The following is a 20,638-nucleotide window of genomic DNA, read 5'->3' on the forward strand; positions in this document are numbered from 1 at the left end:
CAGGACCCAGCTCAGGATCCCAGAAAGCCTCACCCATGGGAATATCCCGAGCAGGGCCTGGAGCAGGGGGGAAAATACACAACAATGTCAATGGGGAGTCTGAAATGAAAAATTAACGAGTTAAATTAGCAGCAACAAAAGGAGTTTTACTGCCACCATCACAACCTTCCTCCATCCGTGAGCCAAACCTGCCTGTCCTCGGTGTTCTCCTGTAGTGTGTGCACATGGAATCGAGGGGAGAGCCAAAGCAAGGGGAGTTAACCTGTCCTGAAGGGAGTCACCCCACTCCAGAGGGAGATATCCCATTCCAAAGGGAGTTACCCCATTCCAGAAGGAGTTCACCCATTCCAAAAGGAGCTATCCCATTCCAGAAGGAGTTCACCCATTCCAGAGGGAGTTATCCCATTCCAGAATGAGTTCACCTATTCCAGAATGAGCTAACCCATTCCAGAGAGAGCTATCCCATCCCAGAATGAGTTCACCCAATGCAGAAGGAGATATCCCATCCCAGAATGAGTTCACCCATTCCAGAGGGAGCTGTCCCATTCCAGAACAAGCTATCCCATTCCAGGGGGATTTATCCCATTCCAGAATGAGCTATCCCATTCCAGAGGGATCTACCCCATTCCAGAAGGAGCTATCCCATTCCACAATGAGTTCACCCATTCCAGAAGGAGTTATCCTATTCCACAATGAGTTCACCCATTCCAGAGGGATTTATCCCATTCCAGAAGGAGATCACCCATTCCAGAGGGAGTTGTTCACCCATTCCAGAGGGAGCTGTCCCATTCCCACGTGGGCTCCTTGTCCCGAGGTCCCAGAGTTACAGCTGGAGAAGTCTCTCACCCTGTGTAGCGAATTGTTCCTGATCCCTACGGAGCCAGCTATACACACGGCATATGTACAGGTATTTTCATAAGGCATAGAATATCTTTGCATTGAAAATAAATGAACATTATTAAATTTAATTTAATATATACTTTCTTTGAGGTGTTTATGAAAATATTTTCTTCTCTATACTTTCGTATGCGACATGATAGAAATATTTCATGGGAAGTACAGGTTAATATATTTCATCTTTATAAAGGCATATACAACTTTGAGGCAGTGTTTCTGATGGACAGCAGAATTCCTAAAGGATTTGTATGTGCTTCTGTGTTTTGAAATCATATGAAATTGACTTTTAAGAAGGAACTTGGTTAAAAAAACGCACCAATGCACAGCCAGAGGCTGACAAGTAAAACTAATACGGAGCCACATGAACAATATATTTATAGAGTTAATTCTTATATTTTCTCCCGATGATTGGTACTAACATAGAGTATTATACATTTGGCACTACCGTTTGCCATTGGTCCAGCAATTGGCAAAAAATTGGTTTCCTATGTATAAATCCTTTTGAACATTAGATCTGGCTAGACATATTTACTATTTATAAAAAAATATTTAGACAGTAAGCTCACGTTGGATAACTAAGTCTACTGTGTTCTGGAAACTCTTCAGTAGGAGCACAGCCTTCTCGTGTTCCAGGTGTACAAAGCTGTGTCCGTTTGCCTGTAGCAGGGAAAACACAAGGGAAGAAGCTTTAGTGCCTTGTTTTGGGGGTAAAAAGGGCTATTTGGCAATTAAAAGCAAGGCTGAAATAAATAATGAACACGTGAGGGTTTCTCATGAGCACAGAGCACACGTAGCTCTTGTCCTGTGTGGGATGGCTTCGGGGCTGGGCTGGGGGCTCCAAGGAGTGGTTTCATCCCCACTGAAATCAGGCTGTGACTCTGGGACGGCTCTGGGCTCTGACCATGCTGAAAGCCTCAACACAATAAAATACCTTTCCTCTGGGAAAGAGGAATCCAAATTGCAGGCAGGGAGGATTCCAAATGCACCGACAGCTGTGCCAAAACGAGGCATTAATGGAATCCCAGAGTTCTGCACTGAGGGATGGGAGGGATCCGGAGGGAGATCCTGGGGCAGAGTGTGGGGACAGTGGGCCAAGGCTGGGGGGAGATGGATCCGAGCCCCAGCTGGTGGCACAGGCAGGGACAGGCTCCAGAGGGAGGATCTGCCTGGAGAACCTGGAATGAGGTGCTGGGGGGACAAAGGGGAATGGCTGGGGCTGATCAGGGTGTCCTGACACAGCCTCGAGCTGCACCAAGGGAAACACAGGTTGGATATCAGTAAAAAGTTTTTCCAGAAAGGTGATAAAGTTCTGGAATGGCTGCCCAGGGAGGTGGTGGCCACCAGGGCCAGCAGTGCTTTGGGCACCAGCTGTAAATCAACACTGAAGTCCCCCAAAGGCCACAGCAGCTCAGCCCTGCTGCGAACAGCACGCTGTGTGCTCCCAGGCTGAGCTCTGGGCCCAGCACCCCCAGACCCCTACCTGCAGGATTTTGTCTCCGGGCTGGAGCAGGCTGGAGGCGGGGCCGTCAGGCTGAACCCTAGTAACAAAGATACCCTATAAGTCAGAAGTAACACAGGTTAGGATGCTTTCTCCAAGAACTACATCCCAAAAAACACGGGGCTCCCTCCCTGGCTGGGGCCTGGGGGCTCTGCACGCCCTGGAGAGGGGCCGACACCAAACTGGTTTATTCTGTTCGCTGTCAAACTCCAGTCTGGGAGTGGAGCAGCTCCCTGGGACCTTCAGCACTTATCAATAATTGTGGGTCATTTTATGTCACAGACGTATTTTCTGAAAAATCCTTTGCTAGGATTTTTACTCCTGAGAAGCCTCAGAGGAAAATAAAAACAATAATTATCTGCTGCTGGGGAATTCAAGGTGCATCTGTGATTGGTCCATGTGAGTTGTTTCTACTTGATGACCAATCACAGGTCCAGCTGTGTTGGGACTCTGAGCAGTCACAAGATTTTATTATCATTCCTTTCTATTCTTTTCAAGCCTTCTAACGAAATCCTTTCTTCTATTCTTTTAGTATAGTTTTAATATATAATTTTCTTTTAATATAATATATATAATAAAATAATGAATCAGCCTTCAGAAACATGGAGTCACATTCTCATCTCTTCCCTTGTCCTGGGACCCCTGTGAACACCACCACAACCTTACACTAAAATCCACATCACAAAGAAAGTCCAGTGTGAACAGGGCAGGAATGGCAGCTTGTCAGGAGGGAAATCAAAATGGAGCAAGTGTTAATTATTGGAATGATGTGTATAACAATCAGTACAGCAATCTTTGCTTCCTCTAGGAAGCACAGCTTCAATTTCATTATCTGAAATATTTATGGGAGTTCCCACTGTCCCTGCAACGTGAATCCAGTATTATCCAAGAACATCAGCTCCAGGAATGTGTTCAAGGTCTCCTTTTCCAACAAACTCCAGTCAGTTCCATGGCACCCAACACAAACCCACAGGGGCAAGAGTCCACTTCCCACTCCTACAGCCCCGGCAGCTGGGACTCAGCACACCTCGGAGTTTTCGTGGCCTCCTTCTATTGCAAATCGATTTATTTAAATGTGCAATTCCCAGAATGAGCCCTGAGTGTCCCTGGCCAGCACCAGGTGTCAGTTTTAACTCCCAGCACAGGAGACATCTGCTGCCATGGGGTCTGTAAGGATCCAGGGATTTCCAGGCTGCTTTTATTTGACACAGCAGCTACAAACCCTGGAATTTCAGCCTCAAGGGATGATACTGTACTTTAGTATAGTAAATATAATATAATATAATATAATATAATATAATATAATATAATATAATATACTCTAATTAATTTACTAAAAATTTAATTGGGGTCTAAGGCAACTCTTAAAAAATGAGAGAGACAATTCTCCAGAAAACAGCCCAAAAAATTTTCTTATCCAGGGAATATGGGCCAGACACTCCTGGGATTGATGCTTGAATCCCTCATCTCCTTTAACTGGGAAAATAAGTAAACAACACTATGCTAAAATAAACAAAAAACAAAAAATCCACCCAAGAACAAAGCTAAGAATGGGGGGAAAATAATTCAATGACGCCAACAGAGAGGCACAAACATCCCCTCCTGTTCTCTGCCTCCACTCTGTGACCTCTCAAACCAGGAGCAGGGAGAGAGGAATTTCACACTTACCTTATCAGAAGGTTTGAATGGATTTCCTTGTCCGCTTATTCCACCACTGATACTAAAGCCAAGGCCAGGATTCTTCTCTATCCTCACACAAAACTAGGCAGGAAAAACAGGGATGTCAGCACTGCACCCTGCCCCAGGCAGGCACCTCCTGCCCTCACACCCCATTTCCCTGGAGGAGCTGAGCCCCGGCACTCCACAAAATGGGAAAAGCCACTGGAATATTGCTAAAATATAAAAATATTACAAAATTATAAAATATATAAGCTGGAAGAGCTGGCAGCATTTTCCCACACTGCATTGATACCACAACATTCCCTGTGGTTCACAGATTTTTGCATGGATTTCAATGTTCTCTTTTCAAGGAGGAAAAAACCCCTTGGATTTGTGAAAGAGAAGTTCACCCTGGCCAAGTTTTTCACTTAAACGTTGGGATAAACCCATCAGTGAGGCTTTGCCTGGTGCAATTTTATTTTCCCAGGAGGAGCCAGACGTGCAGCACCCCTGGGACAAGTGCCCGTGCCAGGCTGGGGCACTGGGGCAGCAGCTGGGCTGTGCTGGGCAGGTGTGGGCAGAGCAGGAGCCCTGCCCTGCTGGCCCTGAACGGGGTCACTGCGCAAAGGGCAGAGGCTGAAAGTGAACCCAGTCTGACCCAGGAATGCCAGCTCTGCCCAGGGACCTCAATTCCAAACGGTGGCACTGGGTCAGTCTGGGAGAAAATGGGTACTGGTGGCTGGTGCTGGGCAAGGGATGGACCCAGCCTGTCCCCAGTCCAGCCAGAGCTCCTCCAGCCCAGCCAGAGCTCCTCCAGTCCATCCAGAGCTCTCCCAGCACAACCAGAGCTCCTCCAGCCCAGCCAGAGCTCCTCCAGCCCAGCAAGAGCTCCTCCAGTCCATCCAGAGCTCTCCCAGTCCATCCAGAGCTCTCCCAGCACAACCAGAGCTCCTCCAGTCCATCCAGAGCTCTCCCAGTCCAACCAGAGCTCTCCCAGTCCCAGCTCCTCTGGACTCCCCAGTTCAGCTCCCCCCATGGGCACTCTCTCTCCCATGGGCACTTTGGAGGAGCCCCTCTGGGATTTCTGGCGCCCAGGAGCTGGCCCGTGCCCCCCGGTGTCACCGTGACATTTTCTGAAAAATCCCTTCACCAGGATTTCTTCTCCGGGGAAGCTTCAGCTTCTCCCTGTCTTGCTGCTCTGGAATGTGATTTGGACAATTGCTTACCCAGCATGTGAATTGTTTTAACCTAATGACCAATCCCAGTCCCAGCTGTGTCGGGACCCTGGTGAGTCACGGGATTTTATTCTTCATTCTTTGCTAGCCTTCTGTATGTATCTTTTCTCTTTCTTTAGTATAGTTTTAGTATATAAATTCTTATAATAAATATATAATATTTATAAAGATTAATATTATAATATTAATAATATTATAACATAAATTAGAATATTATTAATGAATATCTTAATTATTAACGCATTCTATTTACTATATATTATATATGAAATATTAAGAAATATATATTTTTATATTAATAAATATAATGTAATATAACAAATATAATATATGATATATAATGTATAATATAATATAATATAAATATTATAAATATACATTATAAAGATACAATATATATAATTATATTTATTATTATATATAATAAATTATATATTTATTATATATATGTATATTTATAATATATTTTATATTATAATATATAATTATATTTTATAATATAAAAGATATAATAAATATGAATATATAGTAAAGGAAATATAATATAATATAATATAATATAATATAATATAATATAATATAATATAATATAATATAATATCAGCCCTCTGAGAACCTGGAGCCAATTTCTCATCTCTCACCTCGTCCTGGTGCCTCACCACACCACAGCCCGGGCTGTGCCCCGTGGCCCCGAGGCTCACCTGCTCCTGGTAGGCGTCGGTGCTGCGCTGGCCCTTGGTCTGGATGAGGCACCGCTGGGGCTGGGGGGCCCGGGAGCCCTGCGAGGACGGGATCTGGATGGGCAGCGGGGGCTGGTACTGCTGGATGGTCACCTTGTTCATGCCGCCCTCGTACTGCTGCTCCCGGCTCCGGTGCTGCAGGCTCTGCGAGCCCATCAGCGTCTGGATGTGGCTACCTGCCTGTGGGGAGCAGCGCGTCAGGGACAGCCTGCCCCGGGGCCCCGCTCCCTGCTCTGACCCGGCCCCGGGCCCCGGAGCCCCGTTCCCTGCCCCGGCCCCGGGCCCCGGAGCCCCGCTCCCTGCTCTGACCCGGCCCCCGAGCCCCGCTCCCTGCTCTGACCCGGCCCCCGGAGCCCCGCTCCCTGCCCTGCCCCGGCCCCCGAGCCCCGCTCCCTGCCCTGCCCCGGCCCCGGCTCCCGAGCCCCGCTCCCTGCCCTGCCCCGGCCCCCGAGCCCCGCTCCCTGCTCTGCCCCGGCCCCCGAGCCCCGTTCCCTGCCCCTGCCCCGGCCCCCGAGCCCCGCTCCCTGCTCTGCCCCGGCCCCCGGGGCCCCGCTCCCTGCCCTGCCCCGGCTCCCCAGCCCCGCTCCCTGCCCTGCCCCGGCCCCGGCCCCCGAGCCCCGTTCCCTGCCCCGGCCCCGGGCCCCGGAGCCCCGCACCCTGCCCTGCCCCGGCCCCCGAGCCCCGCTCCCTGCTCTGACCCGGCCCCCGGAGCCCCGCACCCTGCTCTGACCCGGCATTTCCCCCTGCAGCCGGGAAATGCGGGGTTCTGGCTCTGCTCATCCCCATTTCCCGCAGATCAGGGGACAAAAACTCGGCTGTTGGGCCAGCTCCATCCCACACCATCAGTTTCCCTCCTCCTCCTGTGCCTGGAGGCATCTCTGGGAGCAATGGCTTTTGTTTCCACCCCCAGCAATCCTCCTGCACTCAGGGATCCCTGGCCGCATCTCCAAGGATAAAGCTTGGAGCAGCAGCTCCTTGGGACGCTCCTCTGTGCACGGTGGTGTCACTCACTGCCGGCACTTCAGGAGGGATCTCCTGACAGTGATCCCTGTGCTTATCCTGGCCCATTCCTGCAGCTCCTCCTCCAACAGGGCCGTGAGGATTCTCCAGTCTCCAGCTTTATGGTCAGAGCACTGCTGAGCAGAGCTGGGGCTGGGAGGGGCAGCCAGGAGCTCCAAGCACTGGAATTCAATGCCCACCACCACAGAAGCACCAGAAAGAGACCCTTTTCCAGGGAGTTTATCAGCAAAAGGGCTGTCTGTGCCTGTGCAGGGCTGGGCTGCAGCCATCCCACCCCTCGTGCTGTTTGTGGACTGAGCATCATCCCTGGGGTGAAACCTTGGGACGAGACCCTGAAGGAGCAGGGCAGGAGAAACCTTGGGATCATCCCTGGGGTGAAACCTCGGGATGAGACCCTGCAGGAGCAGCCCTGCCCAGCTCTCTGTGCCCACTGCCCACACCAGAGCCATTCCAGATTCTGTGCTGCTTTAGTGTGTGGGTCTGGGTTCACATTCAGGGATGCTGAGCTGTGTGCACAGAGGAGGGAGACAAAACAATTCCTGCTCCAGCTGGGCACCAAGGACAAATGATCCCAATCTCAGCCCAGGAGCACAAACCCCGTGGGCTGGAGAGAGAAAAACAAGCAGGGTGGGACTGCAGGGGCTAAAGCTGGAATGGGACAATGAACTGCAAGGTGCAAATGGAGCAGAACTGGTCCCAGGGACAGAGCCCGTGCCCCTCGTGCATTTTGGGGCCATTTTGGTTGATCTTGGGTGCAGCCCAAGGTGCATCCATGGAGGAGATGCTTGGAATAAATCCCTGCCTTATTCTGGAACTCTGCTCTGCGGCAGCCTGCACAAGGCATCAGGTGCCCCATGAAAACACTGCCCTCAACTGCAGCAATTCCTGCTTTCAGGGTTGGAGCAGCCCTGGGTGCTGCCCAGAGCTGTCCTGCTGTCCCCAGAGCTGTCCTGTTGTCCCCAGGGCTGTCCTGCTGTCCCCAGAGCTGTCCTGCTGTCCCCAGGGCTGTCCCCAGGGCTGTCCTGTTGTCCCCAGGGCTGCCCCCAGGGCTGTCCTGTTGTCCCCAGGGCTGTCCTGCTGTCCCCAGAGCTGTCCTGCTGTCCCCAGGGCTGTCCCCAGGGCTGTCCTGCTGTCCCCAGGGCTGTCCTGCTGTCCCCAGGGCTGCCCCCAGGGCTGTCCTGCTGTCCCCAGGGCTGTCCTGCTGTCCCCAGGGCTGCCCCCAGGGCTGTCCTGCTGTCCCCAGAGCTGTCCTGCTGTCCCCAGGGCTGTCCCCAGGGCTGTCCTGCTGTCCCTAGGGCTGTCCCCAGGGCTGTCCTGCTGTCCCCAGGGCTGTCCCCAGGCTGTCCCATGCCTGCTGTCCCCCCTTACCTTCTTGGTGACGGTGTCGGGGGGCACGTCCCGCCGGCCCAGCGGGTAGGGGTTCCAGGGGCTGCCCACGGCCACCTCGTCCTGCCCGTTGTCCAGGAGGCTGCTCTGCTGCGACGGGGTCTGTTCACAAAGGCAGGGCAGCCCTTAGTCACCAGCACCAACCTCCCACACTCAGCCACAACAGCCCAGGCGCCCGGCCTGCCCAACACGGCCGCACCGGGGGCTCTCTGGGGCAAGCAGCAGGGCTTGAGGGGCTCAGGACAGAAACAATGAGAATAATGAATGGTGAGAGAGAAGAGAAAACTCATTGGACGGGACTCGTGACTTTCAGAGAAACGGATTTTGGTGAAATTCCAATGTTTAAAGAGCCTGGCGTTAACTCTGGAGTTAGGACTGGCTCCCTGCTCATTCCAGCAGCAGGAACTTTGTCAGGAAGGATTTGCCACCGAGGCAAAGGAGCTGTTTGTGTTTTCTGCAGCAAACATCCCCTGCTGGCAGTGCCGAGGCTGGGCTGGCTCCGTACGCAGCTCCCAGAACCTCCTGCCTTGTGCCAGGGGCGTTTTTTGTACAATACTGACCTGGAATTCAATGTTTGCCTCATCATGAATGGTCACAACACACTGGGAAAGTTTCCCCAATAATTCCCTTTTCTCTCCTGTTCCATGTTTCTTCCTTGTCACTTTCCCCCTGGTTGTTTCATTCCTGTTTTCAGGATTTTGGAGGGGGTTTGGACTTTTCCTGCCCCACCCTGAGTTTCCATTATCTGTCCCTCTATTTCTCCACCATTACTGGGAGTTTTCCTAACACCTTTTGGGTGTCAGACTTCCCAAAATTCCAGCACTGTCCTGCCACTGACAGCACCTGGCACACTTCAGTGCTTATTGATTAATGGGAATCTGCAAGGGAGCAAAAATATCTGTTCTTCTCCTCTGCCATTCCAGGCATTTCTTCTCCAGCTTTGAGTAAAAAAAAAAATAAAATCAGGATACACTTCTCTAGATGGATGAAGGATTAATCAAATTTCCTTTAAAATGTGAAAGGTGGGAATTTTTCCATTAAATACTGTTTTTAGACAGAAGTTGAAAAGTAAATAGAAGGAAATGGTGATTTAAATCACATCTCTGAGGTGAAGTGAAAAAAGTCCAACCCTGATTATTTAAAATGAAAAGAAACTTCCATTATAATTCTTCCATCATTCAAGAAATCTTCTAGAAAAATAATGGAATTTGTGATTTTCCTTCTATGAAAAACCACTAGAAAAAAAAACATTTCCCCAGTTTAAAGCCCAGGATCTCCTTGCAGAGCTTTCTTTATCCCCATTAAAAATAGAAAAATGGAAAAATGAGCAATTCTGTCCAGAGCCGCCCTGGGATCTGCTCACACCCCGAGGGATCCATTTATGGGCCCCTCTGGGTGTCCTCCCTCTGAGATTCCCAAGCAAGGTGGGAATTCCCATTCTGGGAATGGGCTGCACCAAACCATGAGCTTTTAAAACCTTTCACTGGCAGCCAGACATGGAAAGGATCCCTCTGGAGAGAGCTGGGCCTGACCTGCAGAGGGGAGTTTGCACTCCAGAGGGAAAGGGAAAATGCAGAGAGAGCTCTCAGCTTCCTCCAGAAACAGGGAAACCCCGGGATTTCATTTGCTGCAGCAAAAGGAATTTGTCCCCAAAACTGTGGTTGTTTTCTGAGATGGGACAGGCTGCAGCCCAGCTCCACTTCCAGGAAATGTGGGGAAAAGAGGAAATGCAGCACTTCCCACATTTTCTGCAGGGGCAGATGGATGTCATGAACATTTTCAAGGCAATTCATTGTGAAGGTTGGTTTCCTGACAGCCAGAGCTCACTCATTACTCTCTTGAATCCAGGCCACGGGAAGGAGGGAGCAGAAGAGGCAAGGATTAAACGGCTGTGGCCTGGATTCTTTAGGAAATGCAAATTCTGTGGAAGGTGCGAAGCAATAAAATCAAACAACACTAAATATACATGGCATTTTTCCAACAGTCATTTCCCCCTGCAGTGACCTTTCCCAACAATAATTTCCCCAAACAGTACAGTGAGAGAACAACCCCTCAGTGCAGTTCAGCATCACAGTTTCTATGGACATGGAGCAATGGAATGCTGGTGAGAGAGAAAAGCAGAATAACCCACGTCAGACCACACCCCAGAATAGGTCACAGAGCAGATTCCTGGGTTTCCTCAGACATCCATCATTAATATCCACATTCACCTACAGCCTGAAACCCTGGCAGTGCCCAAACCACCTCACTCCCAACGTGTGGAGGGAACCAGCACCTCTCTCTGGGGTTGATGGGTTTTTCCCAATGGATTTTCCAGGGACAGGTGACACGTACCTGAGCAGACAGACAGGTCTGGGAAGCAAAGACAACACTGGGGCGTCCCTGCCCAGCACACACATCCACGGGGATCCCCTGGGAGCCCCCCAGCCCACCACAGAGCAGCACAGACCCAGAGCAGCACGGGGGACATGGATGGAGGTGACAGGAGATGGAGGGCTGGGGGACACTGGGGAAGGCCTGGCACTGCTCCCCCTGCCCTGGATTGCTGGGAATTCCAGCTGGAGGTGGGCAAGGGGAGCAGGGCTGAGCTCTGGGCCAGCTCCTGCTGCTGCTGCATCGTCCTGCTCTCCTCAAACCCCTGGATCTGAGCTCTGAACCCTTGGGAGGTTTTGGGAATTGCTGGCCAGGCTGTTCCACAGGGCCCAGCCTGCTGCTTCTGATTTGTCCTCTCAGCCCCTGTGCCAGGGCAGGGAGAGGCTGAGCTGGGCCCTCAGGATGCAGGGAAAGCTCTCAGCATCCTTCCCTGGCACTGAGAATCCTGCAGGAATGGCCCTCTCTGCCTTGTCCTGTGTGCCTCTCCCTTCAGGTATTCCTCAGGAATACATGGTTTTGTATGTCTGTACTAGTCAACAATATATACATAATAAATATAAGATAAACAGTAAATAAATGAGGGAAATATTCTCTTTTTTAGGTGTTACTCGAAGTTTGAAATGGGCTTGGGTGTGGTAACGTGTTCAAAACCCATCAGGAATTACAGCACACCCAATTATTGCTCAGATACTGAAATCCCTGTCTCTTGGAGCCTGTATAACATTTCCACACCCGTTTTTCTAGGATCAAACAGTCCCAGAGCAAACCACGTTCCCCACTGAGCAAATGGCAGCGCTGGCGTGTGTGAGGAGAGCAGGAGAGCAGGAATGACGGCCAGGGAGCCCAGAATCCAAAAAGCAAGGCCAGCAAGGGGCAGAGCTGCGTCCCTGCCAGCCTTCCTTTGTGGAGTGGGCATCCTCAAAGCAGGAGGAAGAGGCAGAAGCTAAACCAGGAGGAAGCAAGGATCATTAATTAACCGGGAATGCCGGCAATGCTGGCTAGCCCATACTTACTTTCGGTAGAGGTAGCTCTTGAGGCATTTGGTTTTCAAATTTAGATTTAGGCTGCAAGTTTAAAGTCATGCTTCGGCCGGCATGCATGGCTGAAACCCCTCCAGAGTGCAGCATGCCAAGGCTAACTGTGTGGTGTTTGTAAGCAGCGCTCTGAGTAGAGGAAACAACCACGGGACACATATGAACACACATGCTCAGAATTAAGTCTCACACATACATGGTTAAGTTCACAGAGTTTTAGTTTAAGCCAACAAACAGTCCCGAGTCTCGATAGCTCCTCCAGGCATGCACTGGTCACACACAGCGAGTACATTGCTCCTCGTACAGAAAATGGGCACCAGAGAGGACTTCCACGCTGACAGCACAAAGGGGTGGTGGGATCTGCACTTCACCTCGTACAAATCTCGCTTTTGCAAAAAAAATGGCCAAATTCGGGGCGGGCTGTGCAGCCAGGGCTGTGCCTGGCGGGGAGGAGCGAGTCCTGCTCCCCAAAAACCTGGCTGGGCAGGGCAGGGACACGGGTGCTGTGCCCACCCCAGGGACAGGGGCTGCTCTCCAGGGCTCCCACCAGTCCAGCCCAGCCCAGCTCAGCTCCTTGGAGCTCTGCACCCAGCAGGAACCACCTCGCAGGAGTTAGGGACAGCCACCAGAGCCAGCTTTCCAGGGTGAAAGCACCCTTGCTACACGTTGTAAACCAAGTGTAAAGGTGTTCCTTAAGCCAGCAACACCTGGCAAGGGTTTGTTTGCGCCAGGAAGGGCCCTGCTCGGGGTGCACTGGTTTCCCTGGGTAGGAGGCAGTTCCCACTGGGTTTACACAGCACAAGGAAAAGAGCTGAGGGAGGAAAACGCTTCAGCCTTGGAGCCCCCTTTTTGAAGTTTCCCCATTTGATCCTTAAGGATAATTTAATATCGTCACATCCCAGCGACTGGAAGGTAAGGAGAATATTAACACCAAACTCAGGAGCCTCTAGCATAAAGCATATATGGACACATTTGGCAATGACCCCTTATGCATTTCACCACAGGAATTTGTCACAACCACTTCAGATCACGGAGTAAATAGGATTCATGGATTAGGTCATTAAATAGGTAATGACTGAATCATGCACTAAAGTACCCTTTGGATAGAAGGCAAATCAGCATAACTTCCTACAGCTAAAAGGAGTAATGATCACATTCCCATCAGAACCGTGGCAGTGGATACCCAGGGATATTTCTCAGTTATAGACACTTTTAAGCCCCCTGCACTAACAGTGACACCAGAGCTAAAATGCATTTTATTACTTATTCTCTTTTTCCTTTATTCCCTTTTACTGCCAAGACGTGCCCAGCACCTCTCCAAGCTCTCGGTCCTTACTGACCTGGTGCCTCCAGCAGCGCTTCCACGGGCAGGGGAGAACCTCAGGGTTCCTCCTGGTTTTGGGCAGAGCTGCAGGAGTCACCAGCCCAGTGACAGAGCCCCTGGATTCAGCCAGGTTTCAGAATCACCTCCCCAGTGACTGCCCCAAGGAACGGCACCGGCGTGAGGCCTCTGGGTTCCCCCACACCCGGAGCCTCCGCCCCGGCGGCCGTCCCGAGGGGCACCGTCAGTGAGGAGCCTCTGGATTTTCGGGGGTCCCTCACTCCAGCCGAGCACCCCCAGGGCCCTCGGCGGGCCGGTCCCCCTGACACCACGGCAGGAATTTCATCCCTGGGAATTCTGGTGGTCACCACTGCACGTGCAAATCGTTTGACAGAGCGAAACACACAACTAAAGGCATTAATTGCAGAGAAGTGCCAAACATACCCTGTCTAACCTTCTAGCTTCTATATGTCTAAGTAGCTGTTGTCTCCAGTCAGCGGGCATTTTAGCACAGCTCTCATTTCCCTTCCCAGGGGGAGGCCTCGGCTTTATATCACTGCTATCGGAAGGCTTGTCGCCATAGTTACCCAAGTTATAGTCTGACGGAATCTTTTCCAGCAGAGCTGCCATGGTGGGCCTCGCTGAGACCGGCCGCGTTTGGGCCGTGCCGTAGCTCTCTGTGCTGTAGCTTCGTGCCGACAGGGGCCTCCTTTGCGTGAGGTTTTTAACTGGGAAGCTCCCAGTCTGGGCTTTCACTTCCTGGTAGGAAGGGTGCTCGTCTTCGTAGCGCCCGTTGCGCTTGAGGAACTGGGCCTCGGGCACGGCCATGCTGCCCTGGCGCTCCGGGGCGCCGCGGAACGGGGCCCGGCCGTACCTGTCCGCCCCGGGGGGCAGCTCCTGGGGCTCGCCCCCCCTGCGGAACATCGACATCTCCGCCGAGCTGACCAGAGAATCCGCCCTGCGCAGGAAGCCGGGGCGCGCGGCCGGGCCGGGGAACGGGGCGGCCGCCGGCTCCTCGCCCACCGAGGGCTGCGAGAAGGAGAACATGGGCTCCACGGGCGCGTAGCCGCGGTAGCCCCGCGGGCTCACCAGCTCCTGGGGCAGGCTCTTGGCCGGCTGGGGCAGGTACTCGGCGTTGAGCTGGAAGGGCGGCAGGAGCCGCTTGTCGGCCGGGAGCTCCACGGCGCCCTGGGGGTTGAAGCTTTGGTCGAACTGATAAACCTTCTTGGTGACCGACGCCTTGTGCTGCGGCTGCACCTTGACGCTGCCGTAGGTCAGCAGCTCGTCGTCCAGCATGGGCACGGACTGGCTGCGGGACATGCTCAGCACGCCGTGCTCCGGGCCCAGCAGCTTGTCCACCCTCTCGTGGGGGCCCACGGTGTCGTTCCCGGATGCATAGTTTTCCAGGGGGATGTTGTACACCTTGTACGCACCGATGTCGATCTCGTCGATGCTCTGCGACTTCTTAAACTTGTTTGTTTTTAAATCCCTCATCATGGGGGAGAGCCGCTCCGTGCTCTTGCTGATGGAGATGACGTTTTTGGAAGGGTCCGGGCGACAGTGCACGTGGGAATAGACGTTTGTGAGGCTCCTGTTAGCGTTGGGGTCGTGGTATTCCCACGGGATTCCTGGAGTGAAAGTGCTCGTCATTTCGGGAGACTCCTTGACGTGATCTTTCCGCTCGGGCAAAGGGCTGGTGTTGGGGGTGCTTTCCAGTTTGGAAGGAAAAGCTGTCCTGTCTTCAAAAGGACTGGGGGTTCTGGTCCAATTTTGCCAAGGGTTGGGAGGAGGCACTTCAGAGTCGTGTGTGTTTCTGAGCGCGGGCTGCTCCAGCTCCAGGGGGATGCCCACGATCCTGTCCTGCCGGATCAGCGGCCGGCGCCCGTGGGCGGAGGAGCTCCTGGATTTGGTGCTGAGCAGGGGGTTGGTGCCGGCGTTCTCTGCCGCGCTCTCCTCGGCCACGAATCCCGTGTTGTCGTAGTGGGAGCCGTCGTTCCAGCTGTCGGCGAAGGCGTCGCTCAGCGGGCGCCGCTCCGGGCGCGCCGGGACGGTCCCGGCCGGAGCCGCTTCCCGCTGGCTCAGCAATGGCTTGGTCTCCAGGGGCTGTGGGAACGACTGGGCCAGCCTGCAAAGACAAGAGAGGGGAACAAGATCAAATGTCCTCTGTCCCGGCACGCCAGCGCTCATCGTCCTTGGAAAGCAGCTCGGCTTCCTCCCGTCTGCGCTCTGGCTTTGGGATCGCGCCGGGAGACTCCGGGGATGCTTAGCACGGAATATTCCCCGCTGGAAGGGCCCCAACAAGGATCACTGAGTCCGGGAATCAAACCTGCCCCCTTGGTGTTTTTAGCACCGCCTGAGCTACTCTCAAGCTGTTGGGAGCTCCGTGGATGCTGTGCCACTGGCACGGGAACGGTGGCAGCAGGTTTCTGCCCCGGGGCACAGGCTCTGTCAGGACACACACGGAGAAGCTAAGAAGTCACTCAGAGGCCTGGCTGGCTCCATGCTGTGTTCCCAGAAATCCTGCTGAACAGGCTTTCCTGCTGTAAAAATAATGGATGAGTGTAGCAGAAGGTTTCCCCACTTTTTAACCAGACACCACAGGCAGTTTTTTTGCCTGTTCCCATCCAGCTCTTTAAGGGGCAGAACTGTGGAGGGAACAATGTGAGGGGGTTTAGGGCAGGCACAGGCTGGTCCTGGAATGTTTCCAGGGCAGCTTATGGCTCTCCAAGAACCTTTTTGGAGGGCCAGGGCAGAGGGAGCTGGGACAGAAATAATGGGACACCAACAGCTGCAGCTCCATCTCCAGGAGCTTTAATGCCTGGAGATGGCACAGAGCTGAACCCACCAGCTGTGGGATTATGGAATATGGAGAGTGGCCATCTCTGAACAGCCAACAAGGGACAAAAACGTGGATTTTTAAACCCAAACGCCCTAACGGGGTCGCTCTGAGGGCCCAGAGAGGACAAAGGGGAAGCAGAAGCTGTGTCAGGAAAGATGTCACACCTGTTCCCCCACAAAGAGTTATTCACTGCTTCTTTAGCCGTGGTCTGCAGGGAGCCCATTTTTACGTGCGCGTTGGAGGACCCTGAGGAAGCCTGGGAAGGGGAATAGTCTGAGTAAGTGCCTGAGGAAACGCTGTTATTCAGACAATGGATCTTATCTGCTTCAGACTCATCTGTCGACTCTGAAACAAAACACAGCAAACGCTTTCAGGGGCGGCACTCGGGAACGGAACACCAGAAAATCACATTTTAACTTAAATCTGTTATTGCATTGCATTGGGCTGTACTGATACGTGCACAAATGCCCACAGGCTATGGTTTACAAGCAGAGGCGGCACATCCCCATCACAAGGTTTCATCTCAAAGGCTGCAAATCCATCAGTACCTTTCTTGTCTTTACCCAGCAGGACGAGTTTGGGCGGGTAGAGCGGCGTCTCGGGCATGGAAGGACGGAGCTCCCCTATCCTCATCTCGCTGGCAGGGTGTCCAAAGGCATCCTGAGGGACACAACGAGGCACAGTGAGCACAGGGAACAGCAGCACCTCAACCTGCAGCACACAAACTGCTCACAGCCTTCTCCTCATGATCATCAAACACCCCAAACCCACCACACGGGCAGTGCAGTGCAGGAGGTTCTAATTTGTCAGCAGAGAGTTCTGATTAATCCTCCTCAAAATTAGGGTGATGTGCTCGTCATGGAGATGTGGACAAACCAGATGGAACTTGCAAGATACATCAAGGCCCTGTAAACATTTTTGAGGAAGTCAAGGTCACCAAAAACGCTGCCAGCAGAAAGAAACAAACACTAATTGAGTGTAAACAATTGGTATTTCAGAGGGAGGATTCCTCGCTCAGTTATTTCTGGTGAGCCCTTCCAGAGATCCAGCTGTCCCTGGAGCTGTACTTAATTAAAATGGCTTTGTCTCTGAGGAGTTTGTGGCTAAATTAAAATTATTTGGATTTAATAAACTTCTGCCCGAGGGTTCAGCACACCTGACCTTCACACAGGCCCTACAACAGAACGTGTGCTGAAAATAACCCCAGTTAAACTGGGGGAGGAAAGTGGGACTCGTTCTTAGAAAGAGAAATTTTAAATTAGGGCAGTTAAGCCCTTAGGGTGGCTGGGAGGGAATGAAGGCACCAATGGGAATTTTGGGGCTTTTCTCATCCCTGCAGAAAGCTCAGAGATGAGGAGGGTGGGGGGACACGGCTGGGTGACACAGGAGGGTCTCTGTACAGATTGTGAAGGTTCTCCAGTGAGTTTGGAGAGGGAAGGCCAGAGGGAGGGATGTAATAATTAGAGAAACAATTTAAACTGGAGTACCCAAACCAAATCTGCATTGCTAGAATGTTTAATGCTACAAGGTTTAAACCATTTTCTTGTTTTCACTTACAAGGAGGAAACTTTCAGGGGTTTGCTGCCATTAAATACCTTTTGTAGTGACAGAGATTTGTAGAAGCATTTGCCATGTGATTTATCCTTGGAGAATTTAGTTCTGTTTGCACCAGAGCCATTTCAAACCCTCTGTATCTGACGTTCTGCTGGAGGCAGGACCTTCTCAGAAAGAGCCATCTTCAGTTTAATCAACGCCCTCAGGGCTGATATTTAAGGCAGTTCCATGGTGATTCCCACATGGAGTGACCCAGCCCTCCCTTCCCCATGCAGAGGATTCCCCTGGTGCTCCACAGGTGCCCAGTGACTCCCAGTCCCCTTTCCCAGTGCAGTGGGACCAGCTGGTGGGAGCCCAGTGCCGGGGGCAGTGCGGGTGCAGAGCAGATGGTGAATCTCTCCACCTGAGCAGCCCAGGTGTGCTCACCTGTGCCTGTACCTCTGAGCCTTGGGCTCTGTGTGAGTGCAGAGCAGGGCAGAGGGTGAATCTCTCCACCTGTGCCTGTACCTCTGAGCCTTGGGCTCTGTGTGAGTGCAGAGCAGGGCAGAAGGTGAATCTCTCCACCTGTGCCTGTACCTCTAAACCTTGGGCTGTCTCCTCCCTGCCCGGGGCCTCCAGAGGTGATTTCGGGCTGAGCTCAGGGTCAGGCTGGGGGCTCTTGGGGGGTTCTTTGGTTTCTTTAGCTTGGACCTGGAATCCCAATATTGTGCCATGAAACTTTCAGGAGTTTTAAGCTCAAACTTCCCTCCCTTTGCTGGAAGAGAGGAAGACCCAGCAGTTCCATTTTTGACAAGATTATGAACTTCAGCTGCATGAAGTTCCCTTTACTTTACAGGATTTTCCTTTTCTTTTCATCCCCCAGCCCAGCTATCCAACACAAACCAATGCACTTTTGAAAGAACCACTCTGGCATTTGTGAATCTGCCATGAATGTGTGAAATACGCTGTAAAAACCCCAAATCACATTCCATTTAATTCCAGTCTCTTTAAGAGGACCTTTTTCTTACAAGCTGAAGAACAAAAAGCTCACTAATAGGAAGAAAATTGCAAGGAGAAAGGGAAGAGATAAATGCAGTTTTGTTGAGTAGGTGCCTGGAGATTATTCCTCAGGATTTATTCCTCAGGATTAACTGGGGAAGGATGCAGGAAGAGGGCAGAGAACTGTGGTGAGGAGCAAATTCCTGGTACAAACCATCAAAACAACTGGCAAGAGAAATATCACCAAATATTGAGGCTGAGGACGTAAGAGCATTAAATTATATATATATATATATATATATATATATATACACATTTATATTATACATAAACATTAATATAATATATAAAATATATATAATATATTTTTATAATATATAAAAATTATATATATAATGTTTATATTATATATAAACATTATATTATATATAAACCTTAAATTAAATTATAATCCAGAGGAACAGAATGTTTGGAATGCTCAGACTCCTGGAATCTGCCTGGAGCAGCCCAGGGCTCTGGGAAGGGATGAGGCAGAGGAAATGTGGGATATTCTCAATGCAAGCCCATCAGGAACAGGAACTGTAAAGACCTGACTTGCTGATTTTGATACTCCTCATTGTTTCTCATGGAAAGGCAGCACAACTCCCTGAATAATCTCAGACTCCTCTTTGGCCAAAACTCACATCTTCCAGAAAGAATTAGAATGATGAGGAGGTTTGTTTTAATTGATGGTTAATCAAGACATTGTTTGCTTATTGTGAATGGAGGTGAAGGATGTACAGTGGATTTGACATGCAGCTCCTCATTCCAGATGCTCCCTTTCATTATTTAGAAACAGTTTCTGAAGAGACACGTGCAAATTAATTGCAGGAAAAGCCAAAAGAGATCAGAAACCAGCTTATCTGAGGATGAAAAGTGAGCAGTGCACCTGAAATTCAATTACCTGGGATCAAAAACTGCCTTCAGCCTTTAGCTACATCACAACACACCTGCAATTTCAAAGTGCACTTTAACTCGAGGCTTGAGTTTGTCTGCTAATTATCTGCAAAGCAAATGGAGCTTAATTATGTTTTATTTCATGGGTTACAACTGAAATCAGGCCAATATTGTTCACAAATCCATTCACACTCTGCCTACACTTCCCGCGTGCTTTATCCTGGTGCAGGAAGCCAAGGAGAGGGAAATGTGTCTGCACCACCCTGATTGGAGCTGAAAACCCCCCTAATGTCTGGGAAGGACAAGATCATCCCTTTTCTTTCCCTCAGCTGCTGGAATAGCTGTGCTACCACTCTTGACTCCATCCCAGGGAAACTGAAATCTGGAAAATTCCCCCATCACAGCTCAGGAGCTGAAATCTCATCTCTGCTGGGGACAGGGGGAGCTGCCAGCTCTGCAGGGAGGGAACTGCTCTCCCATTTTTCAGTGGCACTTCAGGAGCCACCCTGGGCTCTGGCTGTGGCAGCTCAGCTCCTTCTGCAGAGTTCTGGGAGATCCCTGTACGCACACAGCCCCAGGGATGTGTCCCCAGCTGCACCCCACGTTTGTGGTGCCACTGCCGTCTCCTCCTCCCTGGGGATGGATGCATTCCCTGGCTCTGCCAGCTCCCAGGACCCTGCTGGGGCTCAGCTCTCTGGGATGTTTGTGCTCTCATTGAAAAAATTAACATTATTTTAACAAATATTAACAAACCACTGATTTCTGGAGGTTACATCGCCAGCCACGGCCAAACAGCTAAAACCTCTGCCAGGCCACATGGATCAAATTCCAGGTGGAAACACGTAGGGATAATGAAAACCCACAGGAAGCTGTTGAGAATACTCAAGTTCAAATGACAGATTATACAAAATAAATTCTATATATTCAGCAACAAGAGCAGAATGTCAAGACTCGTGGCCTGAGTCACCAGCTGGTTCAAGGACCAGATTTACACAGTGAGAATTTAATGAGTAAAAAGGAATGGTGGTGGAATTGAAGATTTCAGATTTAGATGGAAACATGAGTGATTTAACTTAGCTATTTTAGTTGAAATTAAATATTTAACTTCAATATTTTAGTCCTAATTGAAATCGTGCCTAGAGTTGAAGTCTTCTGAATCCAGCTTGAA

At 51.0% G+C, this 20,638-nt stretch overlaps 1 protein-coding gene across 7 annotated transcripts in view; it reads right to left on the bottom strand.

The window, feature by feature from the left end:
* Window positions 1-487: 487 nt before the first annotated feature.
* Window positions 488-20,638, bottom strand: part of LRRC7 (leucine rich repeat containing 7) — a 98,742-nt gene continuing 78,591 nt past the window's right edge. For 2 of the 7 annotated variants that reach the window (XM_054294518.1, XM_054294521.1), the window contains exons 17-25: window positions 16,551-16,662; window positions 16,167-16,347; window positions 13,608-15,288; window positions 11,822-11,971; window positions 8,418-8,537; window positions 5,991-6,209; window positions 4,064-4,156; window positions 2,378-2,452; window positions 691-1,554 (exon numbers count right to left, since the gene is read on the bottom strand). In XM_054294518.1, coding sequence (XP_054150493.1) covers window positions 1,447-1,554; window positions 2,378-2,452; window positions 4,064-4,156; window positions 5,991-6,209; window positions 8,418-8,537; window positions 11,822-11,971; window positions 13,608-15,288; window positions 16,167-16,347; window positions 16,551-16,662 — 2,739 coding nt within the window. In that variant the 3' untranslated portion in view covers window positions 691-1,446. The other 5 variants (XR_008484224.1, XM_054294520.1, XM_054294519.1 and 2 more) reach the window with 5 other exon arrangements.

This window comes from Melozone crissalis, unplaced genomic scaffold, assembly GCF_028551555.1.
Source record: "Melozone crissalis strain CALT ecotype California unplaced genomic scaffold, PUWL_Pcris_2 ptg000254l_1, whole genome shotgun sequence".
NCBI classification, from domain to species: domain Eukaryota; kingdom Metazoa; phylum Chordata; class Aves; order Passeriformes; family Passerellidae; genus Melozone; species Melozone crissalis.